Below are 19,434 nucleotides of genomic sequence, written 5' to 3' on the forward strand. Positions count from 1 at the left end.
GCTCAAAAGCACTCGTTGGGCTAATATAAGTAAAAATCTTCAGTATACTGTTTACAAATGCCATAGGTCTATATTTAGCTGGATCCGCATTCTATGAATCATGTTAGTTTGGAAATAGGTCCTAATCAATATTTATCTAGAATAAAATTGAGGAGGTTCAGAATTTAATACTATTTTATCGGCAAATTTTGACAATTTCTTTTGAAATGCCGTCTTCTGAAGAATTATATTTTTCTTCTTTTTTACAGCTTCCTTAAATTCTTCAATCGTGATTTGCGTCTTGATGCGTACTTACTATTTCTGTTCTATAGCTCGGCAGTATCAAATTAACGAACATCGAGGTGGATCTATTTGCTAAGATACATTTTTAATTCTTGGGATTTTATTGCGGTCGATTAGGACATTATTGGCTTTGAACAAAATAACTTCATTGCTTTCCAGAAAGTTTAAAACCCTGTTACCTTTGCGATACCTCACAAAATTTTATCAGTATATCTTTCTGGTTTCACATGTTTTTCCAAAAACAAATTTAAACACTCTATTATTTAGATTTGAATTAATTTTTTTAAAAAATATTCTATTAGATCTATTTTACGAGTAGATGAATTATTTTTTTTCTGAATTGGATTTATTGAATTAATCTAATTTAAAATTGTTCTTTAAAATTTTTGGGCATTTAACCAATTAAGATATTTATTTAATATTACAAACATTTTTGGTAAGTGGTTATTAGCCTATCCTAGCCTAGCCTATTAGCACACTCTATTATCGACCATCTGTTTTACATATTGCATTGATTTCTGTGCAGTTGTAAAAATCTAAATAAAGGTTATAAAAAAAATTTTTCTTTTGAATTTTATTTTTTCTCTTTTATGAATGTTTATTGTGTTTGGGATTTAAATGTATTGGCTCCCAGGCACTTGTTATGTAAATTGCAAACAAAATAACACCGAAGAAAATTTCATTCCGCCATTGAGTCGGACTTGCAACCAGGAAAATCAGAACTTTGTTCTCTTTTTAAAACATTTTCACTCTCGCCAAAACTATGGGTATGTACGAGGGTCGTTTGAAAAGTCCGTGCAAAGTCAGAGAGATAGGACCACTGGCGCGTATCGAGGTTAAGTTTAGTTAGTAGCATCTCTTGGAAGAACACACACCAAGTTTCAGCCAGATCGGTCTATTTCTTTGTGTTTGGCATTCGTTTGAATCGAGGAAGTCGAGTGATTTTCAAAAAATGAACGAAAAAGAATTTCGTGTGTTGATTAAACACTACTTTATGAAAGGCAAAACACCTCAGGAGACTAAAGAGAAGCTTGATAAACATTATGGTGACTCTGCACCTTCGATTAGAACAGTTTATAAATGGTTTCAAAATTTTCGGAGTGGCCATATGGGCACAAGTGACGCTGAACGTTCTGGACGCCCTGTTGAGGTTACTACTTCAGAAATCATTGATAAAATCCATGATATGGTGATGGATGACAGAAGAGTGAAGGTGCGTGAGATTGCTAGTGCTGTGGGCATCTCGAATGAACGGGTACATAATATTTTGCATCAACATTTGGACATGACAAAGCTATCCGCAAGATAGGTGCCGCAATTGCTCACGCTTGACCAAAAACGAAATCGTGTGAAGTGTTGCAAGGACGGTTTGCAGCTGTTCCAGAAGAATCCGCAGGACTTTAAGCGTCGTTTCGTCACTGTGGATGAAACATGGATACATCACTACACTCCTGAGACCAAAGAACAAGCTAAACAATGGGTTACCAAGGGGGAATCTGCGCCAAAAAAGGCGAAGACCGTTCCTTCGGCCGGAAAGATTATGGCGACTGTCTTTTGGGATTCGCAAGGAATAATCCTCATCGACTATCTGGAAAAGGGTAAAACTATTACAGGTGCATATTATTCATCGTTATTGGACCGTTTGAAAACCGAGCTGCAAGAAAAACGCCCACGATTGGCCCACAAAAAAGTCCTTTTCCATCACGACAACACACCAGCTCACACCAGTTGTGGACGCAAAATTAATGGAAATAGGGTTCCAACTCGTTTCACATCCCCCCTATTCTCCAGACTTGGCTCCCTCGGACTACTATTTCTTCCCCAATATGAAGAAATGGCTGGCGGGAAAAAGATTTTATTCAAACGAGGAGGTGATTGCAGAAACGAATGGCTATTTTTCAGACTTGGACAAATCCTATTATTCGGAAGGGATCAACAAACTAGAGCAGCGTTGGACGAAGTGTATAAGCCTAAAAGGAGACTATGTTGAAAAATAAAAAAGGTTTACCCCAAAAAATTAAGTAGTTTTTATTTTTGCACGGACTTTTCAAACGACCCTCGTAACTTAAGATATCGTTCGAAGAATGTTATTATAACTCATCTTGAGCATTGGAATGCTGCCTTTCAGGCGCCAGTAAAGATAACCATTAGTACCAATAATAGATGCAGATAGAAAAGGGAAGGGGTCACTCAGAGGTTTAGCTTGTACAGCATTTCAACATGGAGATCTGGGGTTCGAATACAGAAGGCCCTAAGATTCTCTCTTCCTAGCAGCTTCTTACAGTTATTGTCCGGTGATAGACAATGCTGTCTGTTTCGAAAGAACACTGTCCGCGGACTAGCAGTGCACTGAAAAAAAATTCCAGGCTCCACTGATCTCAGATGCTGAAGCTCCTTTCAAAAAAATAAGCTTCTCCAAACAGTTGCGCAAAACAAAGACGTAAGGCGAGTAAAGGGTGCTTTGAGGTCATGTTCAATTCGCCCTAGAATGATAATACCTCAGGGATGAGGGCTAGCGATTTCTTTCCGCAAGGCTAAAGAAATGAGTAGAAGTGGACGAATAATTTGTGTTTAAGATGTTAAAGAGCGGGAACAGTTTTCCATTCGGAAAACTCTTGCACAAAGGCAGGAATGTGTTTGAGAATGATTCTTTTGTGAAGAAGTCCAACACAAGAGAGAGTTTCCCCTATGTTAACTTGATAGTGAAGAACCTCGTTCAGAAATTTTAAAGGAACGTAATAAATCTGCCATCAGTTTCGTCCAATTTTAAATCGCAGCGCTATTTCTTGAGAACCATGCCAACATTTTATTTTGCCATTAACAGCATGCAACTGGATTAAAAGTGGCAGTTTGAATTGTATGAGTGTAGAGTGAACTGAACCACCAACATTTAAACTGTTTTTCGCAATCTTTTCTTATTTAAATATTCAGAGAGGTCTTTATGATGATTTTTATCTTTTTATTTTTCTCTATTCTGACAAAGAGAAAGGAAGTGACTTTTGGGACTTTGTTTTTTAATAACAATGAGAGCTCCCTTAAAACTTCAACAGATAAATATTTCTTCAAAAAAAAAGGTTCGCGTAGTTGAACAAAAGATGCAAAAATTCAAAATATTGCTTGGAAACTCAAATTATTGTAAATAATTATGCTTAAACCTAAAAATAAGATTAGAAATATAGGTAAGAAGTATTTTTCCAAACATAATACCAAAGAATTGCAGAAGTTCTTACGCAATTCTATGGAATAGAGAGACTGAATGCGTTGGCATTTTGATCCGGACATTCACCGGATTCACCGGTCCGCACATTCCGGACAGGTGAATCATGGAGAAATTCACTGTCTCTAATTTACTACCTCCTGCTGGAGGGTGCAACAAAATAATGAGGCCGTTTTCCTTCAACATTTACTATCTTTCTTTGAGCCATCCTTCTTGTTTAATACCACGGTCCGCCACTGATCGCAGGAGTGAGATTCTAGCGTTTTGAGTTACACATTTTAAATTCTGATTTTCTGTCAGCTGGTTCGCCATTGTACGTTTCAGTGTGTTTAATTTTTGCTCTGCAAACTTATTAATTTATTGTGTGTTTCTAGTGACTATTTAATGTTAAATTGTTTCTTATTTTGTTTATTGTTATTGTTTCTTTTTGTTAGACATTGGAGTGCGATGACACATTGACAATTTTTGTAAATAGTTTAATTTGAATAGACTTATTTTTAGTAGGTTAGGTAAGTTATTTGAATTTAAAATTTGTAGTAGTGATTGGACACTTAGTTCCAATAGTAGTCGCATGGCTTAAATGGAACATACAGATTCACCAGGCATTGAATCACATGGTTCGTGCAGTGCTAGTGGTATTTTCTCTAGTAATAATAATAAAACTAGTAATGATGTTTTGGATAAAACAAATAAAACAGTGAAAAGATCAAGCACTAATAAATCTGAAATTATGAAAAAGAAAAATAAAATTAAAACCAAAAGCACTGCTGTGCAAAGAAAGTTGACTCGAACCCAGTCCCTACAGTCAGTTAATTCCACTATTTCCACTACCCCTTTCAGTAATACTATCAATTTCTGCACACCTAATCCTTTTGCACCTTTAAGTGTAAAAGATGACGGAGAAATCCCGAACGCTAATGCATCGGCCAGTGAGAAAAAATCACCCAAGCCTCCTCCAATATATATCTTAAACGTGGAAGACTATTTACAATTCTGCACTACACTAACTCAACTTCTTGGACCCTCATCTTTCGATTGTAAATCGAGACTTGACAAGGTAATGTTATCAACGAAGACCATTGAGGGGTACAGAGCAGCAATTAAGTTCTTGCAAGAAAATAAAGCACAGTACCACACTTATCAGCTAAAGCAAGATAAGGCGTTTAGGGTGGTATTGAGAAATCTACACCACACTATTCCTACAGAAGCCATCAAAGAAGATCTGGAAGGGTTAGGGCACAAAGTGAGAAATGTCAGCAACGTGAAACATCCAGCTACTAAAGCATCACTTCCTCTGTTTTTTGTAGACTTGGAACCACAAGAGAACAACCAGGAAATATTCAAGATCACTTCAGTCCTGTACACACGAATTAAGGTTGAGGAACCCTACAAAACTGAGGAAATAATTCAATGTAAAAGATGCATGCAGTATGGCCACAGCAAATCTTACTGCAATTATACTCCTACGTGCAAAAAATGCGCTAAGTACCATTTTTCCTCAGACTGCCCCCAACCTAGGGACATCCCACCTACATGTGCGCTGTGCCAAGAAAGGCATTATGCTACCTACAGGGGCTGCACAGTGCATAAGGAACTTCAGCGACTTCGAAGAAAGTCAAGAGACCAAAACGGCCGCAGTCCGCAGCCGCGTTTGCATCAGGGAGCTGCTCCACCACCTACTCCAAAAGACTTTCCTCCATTATCTACAACTTCGCATCCGCATCCATCTCAGCCACCAACTTATCAAAGGCCTTCTTACGCTGGAGTCGCGGGGTCTCCGACTAACCTTTCATCCGCTTCTACTGACGTTACTACTGTACTGACCTCTTTCATTTCTGAATTCAAATCACTCATCAATCCTCTCATCAGCCTTCTCACTACCCTAGTGACTGATCTCATTCCTCGACTTGTAAAATAAATTCCTCATCACTAGCAATACTTCTTTGGAACGCAAACGGGCTGAATTCCCACAAAGACGAACTAGACATTTTCTTACATGACAAACTAATTGACGTAGCCCTAATTACGGAGACACACTTTATCGGACGATCTTACTGCAATGTAACTGACTACACTACTTACAGAGCAGACCACCCGGACGACACTGCCCATGGTGGCGCAGCCATTCTCATCCGCTCCTCTTTAATTCACAGCTTGCTCCTCACTGAGCAAACTGATGCTCTCCAGTCCGTGGCAGTTACATTGTATTGCCAGCCATTCTCTCTGAATGTGGCAGCGGTGTACTGTCCGCCTAACAAAGCAATATCATCACAAGAGTTTAGTACTTTCTTTGGCAAACTGGGGCCAAAATTCTTGGCAGGTGGGGACTATAACGCTAAACATCCGCAGTGGGGTTGTCGCACAACTAATCCTAGAGGACGCACCCTACTCAATGTTCTTTCTTCCTCTAACTACAAGGTACTATCCCCTGATCAACCAACTTACTGGCCGACAGCTCTCTCTAAACTGCCTGACATCCTAGACATTTTCGTTACCTCTCAGACATCTTCACAATGTACAGACATCTATACTCTTACTGATCTTTCCTCTGACCACAGTCCTGTGCTGTTGGTACTAACTGCAACACCTAAGACACTTCCGCCTCGCCCTTCTCTAATTACGGGACCTGTTGACTGGGATAACTTCCAAACTTTACTTGACACTAAACTTAATCTATCTCTCTCTTTAAAAACTGCTGACGAAATTGATGAAGCAGTTTACACGCTGACTAACGCAATACAGACTTCCATCTGGGAATCGACTACTCACTTACATCGGAAGAATACTAGACAATATAACTTACCTATAGAAACACGAATACTCATAAAAGAAAAAAGGAGAGCCCGAGCCCTCTGGCAACGGACACGTTATCCTAGCGACAAACGGATGTACTTTAGACTCACAAGACAACTGAAAAGAAATTTACAAAAGCTAAAAATTGAAAAATATGACGCCTTCATTACAAACCTGACTACAGACCGTAAATCTCTCTGGACAGCTACACGCAGGCTACTTTCCTACAAACATATTCCTTCTCCACTCAAACGGGAAGACGGGACTTGGGCGAAATCGGACGAGGACAAAGCTACATTGTTTGCTCATCACTTGACAAATGTCTTTACACCTCATCCTGATATGACGGACGATATACACATGGATGAAATACAAACAGAACTGGGCATTCCACTTCCTCTCGCACTACCACCAAAAGCCTTTACTCCTTCTGACGTTAAATACACTATCAAGAATCTTCCACCTAGAAAGTCTCCAGGATATGACCTCATCACCTCTGAAATTCTCCGCCACTTACCTAAAAAAGCTATCATCTTCCTCACCTACATTTACAACTCTGTCCTTCGTACTACATACTTTCCACTATCCTGGAAGTATTCAGTGGTGCGAATGATTCCGAAACCTGGAAAACCTGCTCACCTACCCTCATCATACAGACCTATCAGCCTACTGCCGACTCTAGGAAAAGTTCTTGAAAAACTGTTACTTAAGCGTATTAACCCCATATTGTCGGAGTTAGGTGTTATACCAGACCACCAATTTGGTTTCAGGTGTCATCATAGCACTATTCAACAATGCCACCGGGTTGTTGATGTTATTGCTTCAGCACTGGAGGAAAAACAGTATTGCTCAGGGGCATTCTTAGACGTAAGCCAGGCTTTCGACCGTGTTTGGCATCCTGGATTACTGTTCAAACTAAAAAAGCATCTTCCCTCAACATACTACCTCATTTTGCGCTCCTATCTTTCAGATAGGTTCTTTCAAATTAGTACTGGCTCAGCAATCTCTTCTTTCTCCACAGTGAGGGCGGGAGTGCCGCAGGGGAGTATACTTGGCCCCGTTCTCTACACAGTATACACATCAGACATACCTGTACAACCCTCTACACTACTCTGTACATATGCAGACGATACAGCCATACTAGCCACAAGTACACATCCTACATCAGCTTCATACAAATTACAGACACACTTACATAAAATAGAATTCTGGGCCAAGAAGTGGCGGATTAAAATGAACTCACAGAAATGCCAGCACGCCACGTTTACTCTCCAGCGGGGCTCCTGTCCACCTGTTCTCTTCAACAGCAATCCTCTACCTTATACAGATCTGGTGCGCTACCTTGGGCTCTACATAGACAAGCGACTCACGTGGAACCCACACACTAGACTTAAAAGACAAGCAATGACAAAACGTGCGAAACTACTTTACAGACTTCTTGGACGACGCTCCAAATTACCTATTGAACTCAAACGATTAATATACAGTACTATCATCAAACCAATGTGGACTTACGGTCTGGAGCTGTGGGGTTCAGCCAAACCTAAAAACATACGGACTGTACAGACATTTCAATCAAAACTACTTCGACAGATAGCTGACGCTCCTTTCTACGTAACAAACCTCACTCTACACAACGACCTCAACATACCTTTCGTACACCAATTAGCCAAGACTAAATATCAAAAATTCCATAGTGCTCTCTCCACTTGCTCCAATCCTCTAGTACAGTCTCTCGCCTCCTCTAACATTCCTAACAATCCTCCTCGCCGACTGAATCGCCAGTGGCCCCGCGACTTCCTCGCAGTCTGAAGGCTTAAAATTAATATCCTGTAGAAAGTGCTGCCGCTGGGCAGTTTCTTTCCTCCTGCCTTTCACGCCTCTATACTTCAATCTCCCTATTTACTTATTGTATAGTGTATTATACAGATTGTAAATAACAAAATAAATTTAAAAAAAAAAAAAAAAAAAAAAAAAAAAAAAAAAAAAAAAAAAAAAAAGATTTTCTGTCAGACACATAGTGAATATGTAACAGTAAAATATGCTACCAACTTACCTCTCTTGATCTATGTGTCTTATATCTTTTAAAACACCTTGAAATTGGGGGAACTGGAATCGGGCAAATACACGAATATCCTGACATTTTAGAAAACTTTATAAAAACAAAAGTGGAAAAATACCTATCTGTTAACGAGCTTTAATAAATAAATTTCTTGTTTACACATATTGAGTTAATTCCATCATATGGTTGTGAGGAATATTGGAGCAATTACAATTTATTTAATGCCATTAAGCAGTAAAAACAAAATTCCTTATTTATTTATTATTAGTTTATTTAAGTTCGGGGTCCTCACAATTCTTTGAAGAATTTTGCTGATTTCACGTTAGTCCAGTTCTTCTATATCTTTCGTTCCTCATTTCAAATTTAAATAAGTCTTCCTTTTTCAAAAATATGAATAAAAATATTTCTAAAGAGCTTTAAGTTTCGAGTATTTCCTCTAGTTTTCGATTGAACATCTTTTCGAAATTAGTAGTTATTGCCATAAATAATTTGGAAATTTATAGAATTTTCTTTCCCCGTTTTTAAATAGCAAAATTACATTTCCTTTAAGCCATTTTTCTGGGATAATTTCAGTATTTAGACAGCTTTGAACAGTTTACATAATTGTTCTATCAACTTATTATCTCCAGTTTTTTACAGTTCATTAATAATTCTTCCTTCAAGACCTCCAAGTAACCCTTTGTTCAGCTTCAACTCTATTAGGTGGACTTCTTTTTAAGAATACTTCAGGGGTCTTAGGAACTGTCTTTTTCTACCTCCTTAAAATCAAACAATTATTTTAATTTATGTAAACCTCTCACACCTTTTGTTAATAATATGGATGGACTCGCATCATTCAAATTTAATACTGGCTACGTAATTAATACTCATATTGATCTTAATATTTTTGGAGACTCTTAATTTGATTCCTCATTAATTTATTTATCAAACAAATCCATTCTGATATGACCCCTGGGTCAAATCTAGCTGATTATTATACGAAACCATCGGATTAGATCTATAATAACCTTACCTGACATACTCAGCATAAACGCAAATATCGCTTAGCAACCTATTTACCTAAATTTTGTTGCTGGTTCCTTACAGTTCCCTTTCTAACTTACACTACAACATAATATGACACGATACCATTTAAGCCTAATTTTATCCACTCAACTTCTGGAGATCATTCACCTGGACATCATAACAATAGACTGAAATAAATTCTTAACGGTAAAAATAGATTTGTTTCCAAATTTGCTATGTATTTAACGTTAAAACAAGGCGAGAAATAGAAGTAGCGAACAAACTAATTACTTTATACTTCAGGAATACCCGAAAAAATGAAATCGGACGATGGATTGCATTTCAGTTTCTATTAGGCTTACATAAAATTGATTTATGTGTCATAATTTCATATTAACCAAAATCTAATGGGATCGCTGATACTCAAGTAGAATAAATATCTAGGAATATTTAAAAAATTGGGTTTCCAGTCGAAAGGATGTAAGAAAAATCTCAGAGATTGTTCATCAGGAAATTATTCCCCTTACCATCATCCTCTTCTAATTAGATGTTGGCAATAAAATCAGCTGTAGAACCACTTTAGTGTTTCACACTTCATCTCTAACTCATGTACTGCCTGAAGATTCTTTTTCTTCTGGAATACAGGTCGCCTAAGAAAAGAGATTATTAAGGAAAGAGCTTAAGAAAAGAGAAATTCGGAGCAGCTACAATCTCAACTTAACAATCCCACAACCCAGTTTTGTGACATTTCCAAGTAGAATGCTCACTTTTGGAAGTATTTCGCTTACTTTATTCTAATAAATGCGTTTTCTCCAGTGCCGAAATAATTACATTTTTATCAGACTAACATCCTCACGCTTTGATCAAATATTCCGCCTTACCTGGAAGGCTAGATATTGGATTATTAACTCTTGTTAACTTTCCTTTTTATTTAATTTTTTCTTTTATAACTGCTTTCTCCTGCATTGCTTGCATTATGCTTTATTCATTTTTTTCTAGTGTTAATTATTTATTTGATGTCTCTTCATCTAATATCGGATTTATTTTTATTTATTTACCAGTAGTCAACGTAGTTCACATCCTTGGGCTTTACCTTGACAGAAGACTTACATGGAACCCTCATAATCTACTTAAGAGGACAGGACTCAACAGACGCTTCCGTCAACTGAAAAGACTACTCGACAACGGACCAAAACTCACTCTGGACAACAAACGACTTGTATATGTAAAAATATTAAATGGCTAAGGCTTAACAGCTAATGCCAAAAAAAAAAGAAAGTACATTAAAGGCAGTCTGGGCTTATGGCATCGAACTGTGGGGTTCAACCAAACGCTCAAATCTGCAAAGGATCCAGTCCTTAAAGTCTAAAATTCTTCGCTCTATAGTAAACGCTCCTTTCTACGTTACCAATCAAACTTTTCTTTCGTCACCCAAGTTGTAAAAACAGGTTACAGAAACTTCCATCTTAACATTCAATCACATCACAATCCATTCATACAACATCTATCTTCCAGAACATTTCCAGACAGCACTTCCAGACGTCTTAAAAGGCAGTGGCCTCGCGATCTCCTCTCTGATGAAGAGAGTCAGTAGAATTTAGAATGTTATTGAAGTGTTACCGCTGGGTAACTTCTCCCATGTTGCTTATAACCCAACTCGTTGATTGTAACTAAATAAATGATTTTAAAAAACATTTATTTATTTTGAAAAAATAATTTCAAAATAATGTATTGAAAGTTTCCATAGAAACACCAGCAGACGGCTGACGCCATTGCTATGTATATAAAGTACATGTTTGTAAAAAAATTTTACAATTTTTTTTTTTTTTTTTTTTTTTTTTTTTTTTTTTTTTTTTTTTTTTTTTTTTGCGCATCAACAGCTGAGGTCATTAGCGCCCGGAGCTTTTTCCAGTGCACTGCCGGCCTCCGGACAGTGTTCTCTCGTTACAGACAACACTGTCCATCACCGGACAGTGAGCTGTAAGAAGCTCCTAGGAAGAGAAAATCTAAGGGTCAGCTGCTGGATTCGAACCCGGGACCTCCGCGTGGGAGTCCAGTATGCTAACCTCATAGCTAATCCCTTCCCTAATAAATATTATTATTATTATTTTGAAAATTGCAAAGAATTTAGCAAAGATAATTAAACCGTAATTACATTTCTTGAAACCTATTTGTTCTACAAAGAATATTACTTTATAATATTGTACTTGTTTCCTTTGAAAGTATTAGTAAGTAACAGTACTAAAAATTGGCTGAAAAATTAATCCGTTCGAATTAATTAATATGATCATATTTCCAGTATTTTTAATTGAATTATAAACACAAATATGTTAGAACTACATTGTTAATTACATACAAAGCACTTAAGAAATAGTAGCCAATTAGTAAACAGTGAGATTCTTGACAATAGAGGCAAAAACTAAAGAAAACTCACGGATATAACCAAAGAGGTTTATGAGGAAATACCCAAAAACAAACAAAAAATTAGCTATTAACAAAAACTTACAGTTTAAAATGTTAAGTATAAGGGTTGATTAAACGCCAAAAGGTACACAAATCAGCAAGCACCCAACATTTCATTAATTCTTCATTAATATTTAAGTAATTTTACTGCATTAATTTTCATTAATATTTTTTAGAATTTATTAGATGTCACAGACCCTTATGCTGGCCATTTTCGTCTACAAAATATTTGTTCAAGTAGCACTGTAGATTGACTGTAATATCTAGTTATTTATAATAATCAAACTATTAAATACAGGTTAAAAAGAAAAACGTTATAAAAAATAAAAAAAAATTATGAGGCTAAAAAATTCAAAACTTTTTTTTATAAAAAAAAATGTAATATGTAATATAAAGTAAATAAGATATGTATATTTTTAGGACAGCTAATTATTCCAGTATTTTACTATAAGTAAAATTAGGGGGACTAAATTAAATTACAATTGAGAAATCAATAATTGTTGTTGAATAATCTACTTGTTATTAACTGTGTGTTATTTGTGCTCACGAGTATTTCGGTAAGACGAATTCAAGACAGTAGCCTACTCTAACTTTGTCTTTTTCTACTTTAACATGCATGTACATATGTGTGATTTATCATAATTATAACAAAAAAATATAAATGAAGTGGCCAGCATAAGGGTCTGTGACATCTAATAAATTCTAAAAAATATTAATGAAAATTAATGCAGTAAAATTACTTAAATATTAATGAAGAATTAATGAAATGTTGGGTGCTTGCTGATTTGTGTACCTTTTGGCGTTTAATCAACCCTTATACTTAACATTTTAAACTGTAAGTTTTTGTTAAAGAGATTTTTGTACCTTTTGGATAGATTTTCCTTTTTGTCTATTTTACAAAGTTACATATCTGCTTTACAGAATTTTTTAAATTTGGAATAAGCAATTCTATCATTATAACCTGATAAGATGGTAAGTCGGAACCGTAACTACCACTAGAGAGATCTTTTTAAAGAATGATTATCGTTAAGGTCCCCCAAACCATCCTCAGTAACAACTTTTTTTGAAAAAGCGTTTTGAATAAAATAGGAAGGTATTTGTGCGTAAATAGCAAAATTAAACTGCGATTTCATTACTTCCTTTTAAGAGGAGTAAGAAAAATAAACTGCGATTGCAGTACTTCTAGGCAAAGAGGCAAAGATTTTTTAATCGAACGACAATTCATTGATTTAAATCGGTTCACTCATTGATAATTTTAACGATTGCAGTACTTCCTCTTAGTAGGTGCAAGAGCATCAGCAATGTAGAGGAGCTTTAACCACTTATTCGAGCTGAATTTTATCAAAATCGGACTAAGCGTTATAGAAATATTGGTAATAATAGTTTTAGAAAGGGCCTTATTTGGGTGGGGCAAACTCCCCTCCTTATGAGGCACGGCGTCGAGACCTTTATAGTGCAAATCTGTACAAAATTTCGATTCGAATGACATTTCATTCATGAAAATCGGTTCACGTGTCGATAATTTGAAACGATTCCTATACTTCCCCTTAACAAGTGTAAGAGCTGATTGCCGCTTTAATGTTACGTAGGGGAGCCCTAACCCTATCATCCTACCAAATTTTATCAAAATCGGGCTAAGATTTACAGAGTAATTAGTAATAATAATTTTGGAGGGGGCCTTACATAAAGGGGGCTAACTCCTCTCCCATTCGATGTACAGGATCGAGACCCTCAAAAGGCACATCTACATAAAATTCCGAATCGAATGACACCTCATTCATGAAAATCGGTTCACGCGTTTAGGCGCTACGTTGTTTACAAAAAAGGTAACAAGAAGAAGAAGAACAACAACAACAACAACAACAAGAACAAGAACAAGAACATTTTTTGAAAAAGCCGTTTTTGCTCATTTTCAGCAACTTTTTTCTCGAAACCTATTAGATCTGGGTGGTTGCAAAAAAATTACAGCTATAAAGGAGGGTTTGCCCTATATTTTAAAGAAAATTTGGGAATTTTATCTTTTATAGAAAAAGAGAAAAAAATTGTCAAAGTTGGGTGTTTTTCAACGTTACGCTTTTTCGTGCAGTTTTTGACGATCAACCCTTATACAACTGTCCTACCGGACAGTTTTAATACTAAGCGAATTCAGAAAGAATGAGTGCAAGAAACTGATGAGCAATAGCCACTATACCGAAGACAATACATTAGCTAAAATTGACACATATCCTAAATTAATAAACCTTAAATCAGTTTACTTCTTACAGCTTACTTCTTTAGCCCCCACCTTGTGCTTTCGAATCATTTTTAATTTATTTTAAATAAATAGTATATTATTTTTAGACAATCTATTTATTTTATGAAGGCTTAAGTCTCATCTATCACATGGTGTATTGTCTTCACTCATGGAACAAATGGAACCACTTTAGTTGCAACAGAGCAACAAGTAATTTCAGATTTGAAAACAGCAATGTCTTTCCTTGTTACTACGCCTACAACCTATGCAGTAAAATAATACTTCAATTAGATTACAATGCACAAGTACTATTCGGTTTGTTGATGGTTTTTGAGATCATATAACTTAGCCAATAGTCAATTGAAATTAAAAAACCTTCTCCAATAGACATAAATTCCATTGGCATTGTGTCGAGTTGCTCTTTCTGATGATCTCATCCAACTGTCTAAGCAACATTTCTTTCAATTATTATCTACTTCTTATCAAGAGTTTCAGGTGATATTCTCTTTTGTTTGTCAGAATAACCAAAGGCAAAACCAAATAAAGGTTCACCGGCATTTAGATAATTTTTCAGGAAAAAACCTGACCAGAACACTCACACGACATTTCCTTACCTCATTAATTACATTTCTTGAAATCTAATTGTTCTACAAAGAGGATTACTTTATAATAAACTACTTGTTTCCTTTGAAAGTAAAAGCCTATTCATTCGATCAAGCAATTTTCTTCATTAGGAGTTTTGTTTACGTATTAATACTTGAAAATATTTAATAGTTGATAACTTCGAACATTACTATGAATTGATGTTTAGATTTTAAGGTCAATTTAGACCCTCAGAGGGCCTAAAAAGTTGCGGTAATGCATAATGCCAGAGCCCAACAAAGCGTAGACGCACAAATAGTCGTAGTAATTGGAGGAAATCGTACACCAATAACAAGAAAAAAGCTTAATTATTAGTCATATTTTTCTTTATTAGTTCATTATTTCTCTTGCCTAAGTTCACCAGTCCATTACCCAACGGCATTACTCCTAAACGAAGCGGTCATCCAGACGATCTTCGACCACGTGATGCTTTGACCTATCAACGTTAGCACTGTTAGGTTTGACAGAAAGTTTCAGCCTTACACATATTGAGTATGTCCTAGTAGTTTGAAAGGCATGTATGACTGAAAGGTCTGCACTTTAGGGAAGCAAAAACTTCTTCCCTATACTGATAACTCAACCATTATACAGAGGCTCAAAAAAACAGAACTGGAGTGGTGCTCCAACTTAAAGGTGCACAAGAGTGTTTATGGAACGCGTGGAATAGACTTCAACTCCCCACGGAATCTAATCCAAACTTAGTCCAAGTTTTAGTTTACTGAATTATGGTTAGAATGCATGGGGTTATTTTTCTTCACAAATGTAGCTGTTGAGTGAAAATTTAACCGCATTATCTTTCTTCCTAGTTTCTTTTTTTTTAAAAAAAGTCTCATTTTTCCAATACTTAAGGTATTTTTGTTGATCAACATTAATTTTAAAATTTTTTTCAAGAAAATGTTATTAAATTTACTTCAGCTATTTGAAATGGGCAGCTCTCCTTTAGAGTTCAATATATTGTACGGTCCTAAGTCTTAACAGTCTTGGGGTACATGTATTGTTAGAATATCATGTTAGAAGAAAAACGAAAAACGTACCACGGGAATTACCACTTTTTTTCAGAAAGTTGATTTTTCAATGTTTTTGATTTTTTTGAATCAGTATTTAATGGAAATATGCCTACAATAAATAAAGGAATTTATCGACTTGTGCGAATAACACTATTTTAAAAGTAAAAGTGAACTTGCTGAAGTAAAATTGAGGTTTCAATGCACAGCCATCACTTAATTAATCACTCGTAATATTTACCTCATTTGATTGATTCACAACCAATAAGTGCCTCATTCCCAATCTGGTCATCAAAGAATACACTGTGGAGAATGACGTCTCCTGCAAATATTACGGAAATTAAATTTCGACTCTTAATTATTACACAAACTAGATTTGTTGGATACTACTGTACACAAAGAAAATATCTGATGTGGGCACTTACAAGGTTTACTCTAAACTTAAATATTTAAATAAAAACCTTATACAACTGTACTACCGGACAGTTTTACTACTTCATAAATAAATAAATTTCTTCCAAAAAGGTAGTTGACTTCATTGTTATAAAAGTACACAATGATAAAATTGCCCTGTTGAAAGAAGCGTAACGCCTAGCTCTTCTCAAAACCCATTAAAAATAAACATTTCAAGAAAAAAAAAAGAAGCAAAAATAAAGGCCTAACATCCATTTTGTCCAAGATCAAAAGAAACTTTTCGGCAACTACCTAGAAAATTGCAGAATACAGAAGAGCTCTCTTTTTTTATTAATATCCTTCTAATTCAGAATTTCGACATTTCTCACTTAATGTAATAAAACAAAAAATCATTAAGTGTACTAAAATTCATCGGAGCCCCTGCCTTCACTTCATACGGGCACTTTGATTGGCCTGACGCAACTCGATAAAATTTAAAACATTAACATGCAAAATTAAAGAAAAATATATATTTTGTTAATTTCTTTGTAAAGAGTGAACCGTTGCTACGCCAGCCTGGGTCCAAACTCCTTTTCTGCGAAAACAACTTTTCTGAGAGCAACACTGGTAATGAATATTGTGTAAATATTTTCTAAACCAGGAATACACAACCAATCCGAAGAATAATTTGGAAAGTAACCATTTTGGATGATAAAACAAACTAATAAAGCAATAAAACTCCTTAATACTGTAGTATTTAGTATTTTATGTTTATAGTTATACTGTTTTATAAAACAGAAACCTAACGAAGATTTTGAATCTGCTCTCTTATTTCCAGCAATAGGAGAAGATCAATATTTCGAACTGACATTATTATTATTATTTTAAATTAGAAACAATCTGCACTAGAAATTTCAAAAATTGAACTTTTAACAGTCGATATCCCTTATTTGAAAAATGGATATAAAAACTTGAAAGAGCTACGAGTGTGCCAAAAGCCTAGAATTCGCTAGGGGAGTTTCTCTGAATTAGGTAGGAGAAGTATCCAAAGCGTCTGATCCTCAAGTTATAGGAGGTTGCCCTACTTTAAATTTGCTGCAGAAACTAGCATTCTCAAATTTAGGATTATAACCAGGGTTTCGCAAGAGAGCATCAGGAGCCAAAACTCGAAATGGCAGCAAGCAATTCTTCGGTTACAGGGTTTTGAACAGGTGGGTCTCTCCCAGACTAGAAACTACAGACACTATGAGTACAACCATCCGGCCAGCAACCACGTTTGGAAAGGAAAGAAAATGTGTTTTATTATGCTCTCCTAATATTACATGACTCAACACAAAATCCGTGAGGATAGAATACTAAAAGAGCCACCCAAGCAAAATTAGATGCAACTAGTTAACAGTTACTTATTTGAGACACCTTGCCCTATACCCCAGACTTTTGTTGAGAATTCATGAGAAGACCAAAAGACTCCTAGCGTGGTACCTTATTGGCTTGCAAGGGATGAAGACAGGATGTGATCCCAGTACGATTCCTGAGTCTTATGAGTCTATAGCGATCGCTATATTTCTTTCAAGCACTCTCCTCAACAATATATTGAGATGTGGACAAAGGGAGTCAACTTCACAATTTTTGGAGGGGGTCTTTGGGAATAGAAAGGGAACAATAGTTAGAGAGAAGATATTTCAAAAGATTTTCCTAATTCTCCAAGCACTTTCTACAATTGATACCACTCGTATCGGTAGAAATGAAGGTGTCGAGTTTCAGTAAAGTGATAATATTGATGGAGATGAGGCAGCTGGTTGGTAGAGTGAAGGTGCCGAGTTCGAAAACAGTGATAACCTTGATCATGATGAGGCAACAGCTAGACAAATAAAGGTGCATTAAACAAGGGCCGATCCTGATTCAACCAATGCCCAAGTTGTGGTTATAAAAATTTAATCGCTTAAAATTTGATTGACTTAAAAAATGTAATCGCCTAAGCTGATTATAACTAAATTTGGAATTTAATTCAATCAATTAAAATTAATCAGTATTAATATTTAATATTAATAAAAAAAGAGAGCTCTTCTGTATTCTGCAATTTTCTAGGTAGTTGCCGAAAAGTTTCTTTTGATCTTGGACAAAATGGATGTTAGGCCTTTATTTTTGCTTCTTTTTTTTTTCTTGAAATGTTTATTTTTAATGGGTTTTGAGAAGAGCTAGGCGTTACGCTTCTTTCAACAGGGCAATTTTATCATTGTGTACTTTTATAACAATGAAGTCAACTACCTTTTTGGAAGAAATTTATTTATTTATGAAGTAGTAAAACTGTCCGGTAGTACAGTTGTATAAGGTTTTTATTTAAATATTTAAGTTGAGAGTAAACCTTGTAAGTGCCCATATCAGATATTAATAATGATTAAAATTAAATTTTGTTTTAATTCAATTGGATATAATTGATTAAATTTTAGCCCATCTCTAGCGCGTAAACTGAAAATGTTTAGTAACCATAGCATTTTTTAGGCAACATTTAATAATGGGCAATAGATTGTTTTCTAATTATGTTAGCATATTCTTCATTAATGGTTCATTTAAAGATTGACTAATGATGAGAACACCAAATTTCTATTGGTTTTGCTCTATTTGTTGTACTGCTCAAAAATAATAAATGATCTAATGCATCCAAGATTACCGTTTGAACAAAGAATGGTGATGTGTGCATAAATCGGCCCAGATCAACAGTTTTGTCTTCTTCTTCTTTTAAATGTTTAATATCTTGTAACTTAAACACACCGCAATTAAAGATCAATTTTAATATTGTAAGATTAAGAAAAGAGATAATAGAAACACTATTTCAAATAAATAAATAATTTATACCTTAAAATCCATTTCACCGCGGCCGGCATTATTTCTTAGAACATTCAAATTTTCTTCAAATGATTCTGATGCATACAATCTATGCTTCAAAATGATTATCAAATTTATCCTCAAAACTAATCCTAGTAACTGTCCGTATGATTCAAAACCATCCTAAAAGTTCGGGGGGAAAAAAATTATAAAGTGAGAACTGAAAATTTTCATATTACAAAACATGGACTATGAGAGGTTGCTGCTAGCTCAGCTAAAATTTAACAGATATTAAATTTAAGAAAGCAGGCAAATCAAAAGTATTCATAAGGAATAAGTGACTTCATGGAAAATTTGACTAAACACTGTCTGAATAAAATAATCATGGTTTAAACAACTTCAATATATATTTTCATATTGCCAATCAGTTTAACCAGTCCTGCGTAATCTTTCGCAGACTGCTGAGGGAACTCTCTACTCTAAGAATAAGAGCCTTTCCCATCGCCACAAGGAA

The 19,434-nt window shown here is 35.4% G+C and overlaps 1 protein-coding gene across 7 annotated transcripts in view; it reads right to left on the minus strand.

Moving 5' to 3' along the window:
* The window catches only part of LOC141449348 (H(+)/Cl(-) exchange transporter 7-like), a 122,610-nt gene that overhangs the window by 39,287 nt on the left and 63,889 nt on the right, over positions 1 to 19,434 (minus strand). For all 7 annotated transcript variants that reach the window (XM_074118707.1, XM_074118709.1, XM_074118708.1 and 4 more), the window contains 3 exons: positions 18,951 to 19,103; positions 18,766 to 18,855; positions 15,943 to 16,023 (listed from right to left, as the gene is read on the minus strand). In XM_074118707.1, coding sequence (XP_073974808.1) covers positions 15,943 to 16,023; positions 18,766 to 18,855; positions 18,951 to 19,103 — 324 coding nt within the window. The remainder of the gene's footprint in view (positions 1 to 15,942; positions 16,024 to 18,765; positions 18,856 to 18,950; positions 19,104 to 19,434) is intronic.

This window comes from Rhodnius prolixus, unplaced genomic scaffold (assembly GCF_049639745.1).
Source record: "Rhodnius prolixus isolate KJV_2025 unplaced genomic scaffold, Rpr scaffold_2, whole genome shotgun sequence".
In the NCBI taxonomy this organism is placed as follows: domain Eukaryota; kingdom Metazoa; phylum Arthropoda; class Insecta; order Hemiptera; family Reduviidae; genus Rhodnius; species Rhodnius prolixus.